This window comes from Oryctolagus cuniculus, chromosome 18, assembly GCF_964237555.1.
Source record: "Oryctolagus cuniculus chromosome 18, mOryCun1.1, whole genome shotgun sequence".
Lineage (NCBI taxonomy): Eukaryota > Metazoa > Chordata > Mammalia > Lagomorpha > Leporidae > Oryctolagus > Oryctolagus cuniculus.
Genome location: NC_091449.1, coordinates 49,717,664 through 49,728,860, shown reverse-complemented (window position 1 = coordinate 49,728,860; position 11,197 = coordinate 49,717,664). Strand labels below are relative to the sequence as shown.

The 11,197-nt window shown below is 54.6% G+C and overlaps 1 protein-coding gene across 1 annotated transcript; it reads right to left on the bottom strand.

Annotated features, from left to right (window-relative positions):
* Positions 1-1,438: 1,438 nt before the first annotated feature.
* On the bottom strand, positions 1,439-8,557 carry PDP2 (pyruvate dehydrogenase phosphatase catalytic subunit 2). Its single transcript, XM_008257397.4, has 2 exons — positions 8,384-8,557; positions 1,439-6,235 (listed from the first exon to the last, which is right to left on the bottom strand). The coding sequence occupies exon 2, from the start codon at positions 6,191-6,193 to the stop codon at positions 4,604-4,606; it is 1,590 nt and encodes a 529-aa protein (XP_008255619.1). The 5' UTR covers positions 6,194-6,235; positions 8,384-8,557; the 3' UTR covers positions 1,439-4,603.
* Positions 8,558-11,197: the final 2,640 nt, after the last annotated feature.

Sequence of the window (11,197 nt, the reverse complement as noted above, 5' to 3'; positions counted from 1 at the left end):
CCAGACTCCACACTTCCTCTTTCTGGTGGGCATCCCAGCTCACACTAGAGTGTTGATGACTTAATATTTGGATTTGCATTTTAAGTACCCACTCAGGGCCAATGGCTTAGGTACCTGGGTCCCTGCCACCCATGTGGGATACACAGATAAGAGTTCCAGGCTCCTGGCTTCAGCCTGGCCCAGTTCAAGATGTTACAGACATTTGAGGAATGAACCAGAGTACAGGAGATCTCTGTCTCTCTTTCAAATACAAATTTTTAAAAACCTTTGTTGTAAGGCCAGCGCCGCGGTTCACTAGGCTAATCCTCTGCCTTGCGGCGCCGGCACACCAGGTTCTAGTCCCGGTCCGGGCACCGGATTCTGTCCCGGTTGCCCCTCTTCCAGGCCAGCTCTCTGCTGTGGCCAGGGAGTGCAGTGGAGGATGGCCCAAGTGCTTGGGCCCTGCACCCCATGGGAGACCAGGAGAAGTACCTGGCTCCTGGCTTCGGATCAGCGTGGTGCGCCGTCCGCAGCGTGCTGGCCGCGGCGGCCATTGGAGGGTGAACCAATGGAAAAAAGAAAGACCTTTCTCTCTGTCTCTCTCACTGTCCACTCTGCCTGTCAAAGAAAAGGAAAAAAAAAAAAAAAGAAAGGCCGGCGCCACGGCTCACCAGGCTAATCCTCCGCCTAGCGGTGCCGGCACACCGGGTTCTAGTCCCGGTTGGGGCGCCGGATTCTGTCCTGGTTGCCCCTCTTCCAGGCCAGCTCTCTGCTGTGGCCAGGGAGTGCAGTGGAGGATGGCCCAGGTGCTTGGGCCCTGCACCCCATGGGAGACCAGGAAAAGCACCTGGCTCCTGGCTCCTGCTATCGGATCAGCATGGTGCGCCAGCCGCGGCGGCCATTGGAGGGTGAACCGATGGCAAAGGAAGACCTTTCTCTCTCTCTCTCTCTCACTGTCCACTCTGCCTGTCAAAAATAAAAAAAAATTAAAAAAATAAAAAAAACCTTTGTTGTAATATAAATTTTAAAAAGAGCCTACAAGAATGTCCTTATAACTGAACTACATCCCTCCTGGTGCAGGGAGACGGATCAGCCAGGGGGTGGGATGCAGAGGGGTCATCGCGTTCCATCCAGGCGGCTGCCTGGCTCTGCACCAGCCCGGTCCTACAAGGTGGTTTGAAGAACTCAGCTGGCTATGAAATCCCAGCAGCCGTGACCCCGTGTGTGTGTGGAGACCCCCACAACAAAAGGCTCCACTTCCTCTTCCTCGTTCTCATGGTCAACACATAATGAGGACTTCCTGTGCAGTCAACAGTGCCAAAAACATTCAGAGTCTCGTGCTTCTCCTTTGGGTGGACTTCCAAGCAGCCTGAAATCTCCCACGGTGAGAGGAAGGGGGTGGGACAAAGGTTGACCTAATCTCGCAACAACCCCAATACAGAAGCAACCAGTATCCAGCTTGAGAGAAAGCACATTTCACGTGGCCTTTTATTTATGCTTTGCTTCAATATCTCTAATGGTTAGAAAATCAGTGGCAGATACAGACATGGGTAAACCGCTAGACATACAAACGGCAGTAATTACTAAAGAACACAATTAATAAATGTTCTACGAAAATGCTTGGCCAGAAATATTTTTCAGGAGACAAGTTAGACATCGGGTGCACAAGGAGCAAGGGGCAGAGCCTCAGTGGGCTCAGGAGATGAGCATCCAAGGGTCCCACCAGGTGACACGGCGGCAGCTCACACCACAGGCTGCACCGCTCCAGAGACGAATGAACCACTTCAAGATGAAGCCGGGGTGGCTCCACTCCAGGATATTCTGGTTCAAACCGGGGAATTAAGTCTTCCCAAAAGCCAAAAATCCCAATTGCAGACGGGTCCATCAGGGGCTAATGAACCAAAAAGCCAAGCCAAACCCACCCTGAGCACAATTTTTGGTTGCACAGAACAATACTCTTCCCAAATTAACTCATGTTCGAGCTGCATAGTTTTCACTTCTGTGTGAAAGCTGCCAACTCAATAGTGTCTCAGCGGAGAGATCCAGGCCTAACGCACGCCTGGGAAAACACATTCATTAACATACCTCAAGTTTATAGTAAATGAGCTCTGATGTCACAGAGCTCATCTCAAAATGTAGAATTTACGTCACTGGATCTGGCACACTAACTTGAATTTAGGACTAATATCATCTTCTCTATCCATTTTGTCCCATCCCCAGGCCCCAGACTTATTTACATATAAGATCATATATGATGCCAATATTATCAAAGCTCCTTACCTAACATAATAAATAAGCAATTTTAAGCACCAAAGCATGCTTCCTTCAAGTTGCATCTAAAATATTAAGCATTCAATCTCAGCTTTTAGTTCATTTTAAAACTCTCGATATGGACATCTCTACGTAAAAGGAGTAAGTGCTTTGGAAGATATGATGAGAACCACCAGCCTCCTCTCAGATCTCAGTGTCTGGAAGCAGTAGCCCACGTGCTTATTGAAGGCCACCGACAGCAGAACCGTGGTCAAGGAGACAGATACACTGCAGCCTAATGGGGAGGGAGTGCTCCCTGGAGCATTCATGGAAAGAAACGAGAGTTCACAGTGGAAAAGGATGGGCAATCATTTGGCCTTTCTTCTCCATACATCCGCTCCCAAGCAGGGAAACCTATCAGGCGGCGAAGAAACACAGATAGGCTCGGAGACACAGGTGCGAAGTCTGTGTTCTCTCAGCTGCCTCACAAGTTACTGAATCAGAGACATTTATGACTTGGACTTCAAAGGAGAAGGCAGACACTCTACGCCAGTACAGGCTCTGAGGGCACTCCGGGACTTAGCTGGCACAGAGAACAAAGAGCAAGACGCCAGACAAGTGGAGTTCTCAGTTCTAGCAACAAACCGTCACATTAGCAGATGGTAGCGGTTCACGTCTTGTTTTTCAGTTAAGGTCTTTAAGGTCTGGAAGAACCACAATGGTTGCTGGACAAATGGACCAAGGCTTAAGCTCAAGTACTTGAGATTTCTTAGCTGAAGCCACAGCACTGAACAATAGCACTGGAAAATGCACAGAAAAACATCCCCAAGCAAGCAGGATCCCAACCCTTGCCTGAACTGTCAGCTGCACCACAGACAGAAATGAGGAAGCCAGACAGAGCGATTTTGCTTTTCTTTCCAGCGGGTGGCATGAGGGGGTGAGAGGGGATCGAGTAATGTCGCTGAACTACACTGAAGACTTTTTCCTGATGCGCTACAGGAAAACAACACTGTCGGTTCTGTGGGATTATAGCTGTGTTTCCATTTAGGGACACATTTCCTGTTGTGTCAATGCCACAGCAATTCATAAGATGAAATTCACACCCCCGAAAGGCTCCACGTGGCTTAATGTTCAAGTAAACACAGGCTCTGCGGCCCACGGAAACCACGATAAGTTCCACTTGTGTTTTTGTCCCAGCTGGGCAGGCTAAATGCGGTGTAATACCTGAGCAACGGGACTGCCCAGTTCTCCAGGCTAGCGACAAGCGTCCCATCTGGTAAGCCACACTCCTCTCTCCTCCCCACTGCCTCCCGCGACGCAGACAGAAGGCCTCCGCTGCGGGGACTGTTCTGAGGCCCTTCGCGAATTCCCCTTTCCAGATTCGGGCTGACTCTCAAGTCTGCCGTCCGCCGAGTACACCTGTCCTGCCTTGAACACCCGTCAGGACCACCACGTGCCAGAGCATCTGATCAACTTCCCCGCAACCGTCTGGAGAGGGAACAGGCGAAGGCGTCTCTCCAGGCCGTACTGTGCCGGCAGCAGCAGAGCAGAGCAGAGGTAGGACGCGTCAGGGGGAATGAACAGGAGGATGTCTGAGAGGTATGATCAGCAAGGTTAGGTGCCATAAATAACCCCTAGAGTGAGTCAGGAAGGAGAGTTCACTAATGCAAGAAAGGCTCAGAGTTAAGGCTTAGACACAAGTTACCTATGGCTCAAAGATTCTGGGGAGGGTCTCCGTGGAGGGGACCGAAAGCCGTAGAAGTGAATTCAGCTGGTCCCGGGGGGCCAGGCCCAGTCACGCTGGCGGTGAGCCTGCCTCCAAGCAGCAGGAATCAAACTAAGATGGAACTGGAATGCAGTATCACAAAATGTGTCCACAATCACAACAGAGATCGTCACAACAGAGACACGTGTGCTGTGGTATGCGTTGTAAACTTAAGCTTTAGGACTTAAAAAAAAAATGAAAACAAAAACTTGGTTGCCTAGAAATGTGACTGAATTCAAGAAAATGATCCAATTTGCAGGTTTTTGCAGCTGGGCCTCGGAAGAGCCTGCAGTTTTTCTTCTTGGAATCATGATTAAATTTACCCTCCACAGGCCTGGGCTGACAGCATTGAGCCTCTTTATGAGAGGACGCAAAAGACACAGCCTCCAAGGCCTGCCCTCTGCAGAGGGTAGTTAAGCAGAACGCGAAGGAAACCACTGCTATTGTTTTCAATCAAGGCTTTTCTCCACCTCCTCGTGTTGGCCAATCATTCAGCAAGCGACGTCTGCCTGCCCTTAGAACAGTAAGGTTTGAACAGCTTGCTTATAGCATACGTGAAAATATTTTCAAGAGCATTTACGCTTGCCTTGGCTGTAGGCTGGGAGGCTCTTAACCGCCCCGGTAATAAGCATCAATGGAGTCTGAGTTAAAATAGACCACAGTGACAGTGATGTCATCCCGGTACATCCGCGCCAGGTCCTCCGGCAGCGTCAGCATGGCCGTCAGCCGCTCCGGCTCCATCTCGCCGTATTCATTACTGCCCAGGGCGTGTCTGATCAGATGCGTGGCCGCATTTCGGTCGGCCGCGGGGAGCCCGCTGGCTTTCCTCTGCAGCAGCAGGCTCTGCATGAGCCCCAGGTTGGTGCGTCCCTGGGCCAGGTCTGGCTTGTGCCGACCCACGTCGGCCAGGTGCCCCACCACCAGCCTCACCACGTCCTCGTTGCTCAGCACGTCCCACAGGCCATCGGAGGCCAGCACGAGGAACTTGTCCTGGGGCCTCAGCTTGTGGTACGTGACCTCGGGCTTGGCAGTCAGGTAGGGCGGCGTGTGGTAGTGGGGGGGCGTGAACTGGTAAATGTTGAGGGCCTCTGTGTCGAAGCCCCTCCCCAGGACGCTGCGCTGCAGCTCCGGGCTCCACTTGAGCTGAACGTCCCCGAAGGCCCTGCAGGGCAGCAGGATGCCTAGCAGCCTGTCATCTACGACGATCGTCCTGCCCTCTGACTCGGGGTGCTCCCTCTTCAGCCGGGACAGCTCGGCCTCGTTCCAGGCATTGTGGTCACGGGTAAGGGGCAGACAAGACCACCTGCCGTTGTCCTCCTGCACACCCAGGATGGCCCGGCAGTCACCGGCGTTTGCCACATGCAAGTGCAGGCCGTTGATGTGGGCCATGCAGGCTGTTGCCCCAGAGAAGGCGACCTGGAGCGACAAGTTCTTGGCCATCTCGTCCTCCAGGGGGGCCTGGATTTCCAGCGAGATGTCAGAATCCAGTCTTTGGAAGGAGTGTATCAATGCCTCTTCGATGCTCGGTCCCATTTCCATGTGCAGGTCAAGCAGTTCCTGCCAGTAGACGCGGAGGTGGTCGAGGTGCACCGAGGTGACATTCTTGTAGATGCTGTCCCCTGGGTGCTTCAGCCACTGCAGGATGGGTAGCACGGGCTTCATGTTTTCCATGGCTCCCTCCATCTGCTCCAGGGTCTGATAGGACATCAGGGACACCGCCACATAGTAGAAGAGTCTCTCGCTCACGGCTTGTGCGCATGCGGGACCACCATGTCCATCGAAGACCCCGAACATCAGTCCGTCGGTCTGCAGGCAGGAGGCCACGCCTCGCCGGTCCTCCACGGGGGAATTGGCAGCCAGCTGGTTGCTTTCAAATCGCAACACTGAATTCGGGGCTCCGCTGTTGAGGTTGAGAATCTTGTGGGTCAACTCGCTGGCCCGAAGCACTTCATTTACCTGCTCGGGGCCGAGCTGCAAGTGGAAATCCTCTTCCTCCGTCGACGTGTGTCTGCAGGCTTTCTGCAGGGCAAAGCCACCAGCCGGGAATTTGCTTTGTAAGGTGGGTGGCGCCTGGGAAAAGAACCTCCCTCTCAGACTCCTCTGCAGGACATATCTTGAATACAAACGTCTGCCCCCTTGCCACGTGGCAACGCTCTTCCTGGCGGAACTTAAGATCCGGGAGGACACCGTACCCGACATTCTGAAACTCCGTCAGCAACTATGTCAAGACCGTGTTTACACCTGAAAATCAAAGAGTTCAAGAAAAATTCGAATCTGATTTCTTACAAAGACTGACTTCTGAAACGTTTAATTGGCCAATATCCTGAAACAGAGCTGATCCAAAGCAAGCTAGAGTCCCGTGGCACTCTGACACGTGGTCGGAACGTCACACACAGAGCCAGCTGCCGCACCCTGAGGAACTGCCTCAGGGGACCTCCACTGTACACAGGATCTGTTGTTGACAGAAACCTTAATAAATGGCTGGCGCCGCGGCTCACTAGGCTAATTCTCCGCCTTGCGGCTCCAGCACCCGGGTTCTAGTCCCGGTCGGGGCGCCGGATTCTGTCCTGATTGCCCCTCTTCCAGGCCAGCTCTCTGCTGTGGCCCGGGAGTGCAGTGGAGGATGGCCCAAGTGCTTGGGCCCTGCACCCCATGGGAGACCAGGATAAGTACCTGGCTCCTGCCATTGGATCAGCGCAGTGCGCCGGCCGCAACGTGCCAGCTGCAGAAGCCATTGGAGAGTGAACCAATGGCAAAGGAAGACCTTTCTCTCTGTCTCTCTCTCACTGTCCACTCTGCCTGTCAAAAAAAAAAAAAAAGAAAAAGAAACCTTAATAAATGGCACATGTAGAGCTGGCTACACTCAGAATACAGGGGGCCGGTGTTGTGTTGTAGTGGGTAAAGCCGCCGCTAGTGATGCCCGCATCCCGTATGGGCGCTGGTTGGAGCTGAGGCTGCTCCACTTCCAACCTAGCTCCCTGCTAATGCACCTGCGAGAGCAGCAGAGGATGGCACAAGTACTTGGGCTCCCCGGATCCACATTGGGAGACCAGGGTGGAGTTCCAGGCTCCTGGCTTCTGCTTGGCCCAGCCCCGGCCATTGCAGCCACGTCAGGAGTGAACCAGAAAGATGGAAGCTTTCCCTCTTTTTGTCTCTCCCTCTCTAACAGTGCCTTTTAAATAAATTTTAAAAATTATTTTAAAAAGGCAGAGAGTTTACTTGAAAGGCAGAGAGTTACAGAGAGGCAGAGGCAGAGAGAGAGAAGTCTCTCTTCTGAAATGGAGCAGCTGGGACTTGAACCGGTGCCCATATGGGATGCCAGCCCTGCAGGCAGTGGCTTGACCTGCCTTGCCACAGTGCCGGCCCCAAATTAAATCTTTAATTTTTAAAAGTGCAGTATGAAGACATTTTGCACCAACATAGACTTATCTTTTTATTGATTTTACTTTTTGAAATTTGTTTGAAAGAGCGACACCATTTCAACAGGAACAATCCCAATTTACTAAGCTATTCTCAGTCTCCGGGGATGTAGAGGTCAACCCCACGAACTTGCTGTGTACTGCCTCCTGCAGACTCTCCCAACTTAGGTCTCATCCTGCTTATTTCCAAGCGAGGAATTAGGAGGCCAAAGGGCGAAGCTCGCTGCCAAGGTCATTTCCAACTGCTTCGAATTTGCCTCCGTGGGACACAAAGGTTTCCTAGGACCTTCACCAGCCTCGGGTGGTATTTTTCCTTGGACAACAAACAAACAAAAAACCCACACAACTACCCTATTTTCACTAGCTTTTCTCGCGTGAGCGAAACGAGGCGCATTCCCCACGAGCGTTTAGATTTCATTTAGGAATTCCAAAGACCCCGCGGAGCCCACCCCGCCCACCCTGGGGCAGCAGCTGTGGGTCGCGGGGTGCAGAGGGCGCCCCACCCTCCGGGTAAACTGCCCGGACCAGTTTCGCGCCCCTAAACAAAACGCACAGATCCCCCCACCCCGCTCAAGTCTCTGGTCGCAGCCTCTGCGGCTGGTGCCCCGGCTCGGGGGTCACCCAGCCGCAGACCCTGGCGCGGCCCGGTCCCGGGCGTCTCCGAGCCTCCGCGTCCCAGCTTGGGAACGGTGGGCGTTCGGAGGGTCGTCGAGCGCACTGGGGTGCTCGCAGGGCCAACGCCACGGGTGCGGGCCCCGGTGAGTCCGCGCACCCACGTGGCGCCAGCGCGCAAGCAGGGTGACGGTGATCGCGGGCCCGGCTAGTCCGTCCGGGCCCCGAGCCCGCCCCCTCGCCTCACTTCACCTCACCTCGGTTCTCCGCCCCATCGCCTGAGCCAGTGTCGCCGGACCGGGGAGAGGCCGGGCGAGCAGGCCGCGGCGCCCACGCCCCTCCTTGGTCCACTACCTACCTCGGACCCTCGTCCTCTTCGCGCCAGCCGCTGCCGCTGCCGTCGGGTCGGTCCCGTCAGCTCCGAGTCCTCGCACAACGCCGCTGCAGCCGCCGCCACCCGAGTCTCTCCTCCCCAGCGCGGCCCCTCAAGGAGGGACCCAGCTCCGGAAGAAAGCGCCCTCCTACCATTTCCTATTGGTTCATCTGCGGAGGCGGGCCCTTGATGGACGGTGAGATTGCCCAATGGCTGCAGAGGGCAGGAGGCTGGCCGAAAGGCTAAACCGGGAGTGGCCGGCACCGCCCCCCTCGGCCTCTCCGCACCCAGATTCTGAGGATCTTAGAGCGCGGGACTGCGGGGGCCGGGCAGTCACGTGTCTGCACACCCCAGCTACCTGACCGTCGTCACTCTGAACGCCCCCGAGGCGAGCTGCCACTCCAGTCACTTCCTGTTGGTAACGTCCCACGGCTTCCTCCTAGCCACCGCACCCGTACTAGCAACCCCTGGGACAACTCCCGTCCGGAGGCCCCGTGGGCGTTCAGTGGTTAACTTGCCCTGAGCGCCTCTTGCCGCCAACCCTCTCTTCCTTTCCTCCTCTTTGTCGGTGACGTCCCTGGCTGTTTGTGTTGAGGTCCAAGCCAGAAGCCTGGGGGGTCATCTTGGTGCCCCCCTGGCCTCCCCACCTTCCTTTCAAGTGTGGAATCATGCGATCCTGGCTCCTAAAGACCTCTCCAGTCGCCCATTTGCCTTCAGCTCCCCACCCTAATCCAAGCCCCTCATGTGGTCTCCAACCTCCAATATTCACTGGCCAGGACAGCCAGGGCCGTGGCGCTTCTGAAGCTCACCTGCCTGTCCTGAAGTCTTGCGTGTCCTCGACCACCGCCCCACCTTGACAGTTACACCAGCTGCCCCTGACCATCGCCTCTGCAGGTTGAGCAGCCATAGCTTGCAGCAAAAAGGTTAGCAGGACTCAAGCCAGCAATGAACAGTGCTTGTCTGTGGGCCTTGGCCACTCTTACCATATTTTTTTTTCCTTTCCATGTATCCCCTTACTTTCTGTTTTATTTATTTTGACTTCATATGAAAGGCAGAGAGACAGAGAGGGACACAGGCAGACAGATCCTCCACGCTCTGGTTCACTCCTATAAACACCTGCAACAGTCGCAGCTGTTCAGCCCAAGCCAAGAGAACCCCCACGAAGGCAGCAGGGACCCAAGTAAGTGAGCCATCACCTGCTGCCTCCCAGGGTGTGCATGGAATTGCCAGCAGAGCAGACCGAGCCCCAGTCTTTTAACACCCAGCGTGCCTCATGCCTCGCAGGCTAGTGCAGGAGTGGGAGGGAAGAGGACACTGCACAGCCCATTGTCCTGGGGCTGGGGAAGCAGCTGGGAGGAGGGCAGAGTTCACCCTGGCCCCAGGGGTGCGACTGGAGCTTGGATCAGGCAATCAGGATGACTTCTCTGATAAGATAGGCTTTGGAGAGAGATAAGGAAGTCTGGAGCCAGCTGGAGGAATCTGGGAAAGAACATTGCTGGGAAAGAGAAGTGCAGCGGGCTAAGGGCGGAGTTGGTGAGTTCCGAGGGAGAGCTGGGATTTTCTGGCCTGGCTGCCTGCCCCGCCTACAAAGCTCGGGCTCTGACAAGTTATCCTGGAGAAGGAACTTCATGACAGCCAATCCAGTCATCTCTGCAGGAAACTCCTCTTTGCTGGGGAAACCCTGCACTCTGATGTCCGTCCTTTGAGATGTAAAATAAAATCCTGAGGCCTGAACCCACTTCCGCTAGAAGCCTGCGGCTGAGCTGGGCCTGGGCCCTGGCCCCTGGGCTGCCCCCTAGTCTCCAAGGGGCCAGACAGAGGGTCTCCGAGGCCGGATGGGAAACCGCTGTTCCCTGCAGTGTTGCTTTTTTGCATATTCATTGTCAGATAAAGACCCTAATTGATATGGGGCCTCTGCCTCCACGGGTGCTGACCAGGAGTATGGGTGTGGTCTAAGCTCCGTCCTTCCTTCCTCCGCTGCCTGGGTGTATGTGTGTGTGTGTGTGGATGCCAGGTGAGTGTGGGTCCAACAGGCTCCTGGAAAACCCAGCCAATAGCCACAGTCAAAGCCTACCCACTTGTGGGTGCCTCAGTGCAGCAGTTAAGATGCCACTTGGAATGCCCACATCTTGGGCGGAGCTTCCTGCTAATGCACACCTGAGTTAAGTTAACTCACTTGGGTTCCTGCCACCCAAGTGAGTTCCAGGCTCCTGGCTTCCGCCCGGCCTAGCCCAAGCTGCAGATGGGCATCCGGGGAGTGAACCAGCAGATGGAAGATCTCTCTGTTGGTGCCCCTGCCACCATTGCTGGAAGCCAGGTGGCCACAAGGCCCAACCACTGGTGTCAGCCCCACCCCCATCCTAATGGTACTCAATGCTCCTACTTCCCTGCCCGCCCGCCCCCCCCCCTTTAAAAGTACCTGTTCCTAAACACGTGGCTCTCTTTCTCTCTGTTTCCCGATCTCCTTCTCTCTCTCTCTTCCCCCCATCTCTTGATCTCTCTTGCTCATTCTCTCTCACGCTCTCCTCCTCCCTCTTTTCCTTCCTTGCCCCTTCCCTCTGGTCTGTCGGGTTTCCCCCAACAAACTCTTTCCCTTACTCCGGTGTTTAGTGTGTTTTGTGGCAGCCTAACACTCTCTCCATCTGTCTCTGTCTTTCAAATACAAATAAAGAAGTAAAATATCTTTTTTTTTTTTTTGACTGGCAGAGGTAGACAGTGAGAGAGAGACAGAGAGAAAGGTCTTCCCTCCATTGGTTCACCCCCCAGATGGCCGCTACGGCCGGCGCTCTGTGCTGATCT

Excerpts from the sequence above, each read along its gene's own strand:
- PDP2 (XM_008257397.4), bottom strand. The coding sequence starts at position 6,193 with ATGTCGGGTACGGTGTCCTCCCGGATCTTAAGTTCCGCCAGGAAGAGC.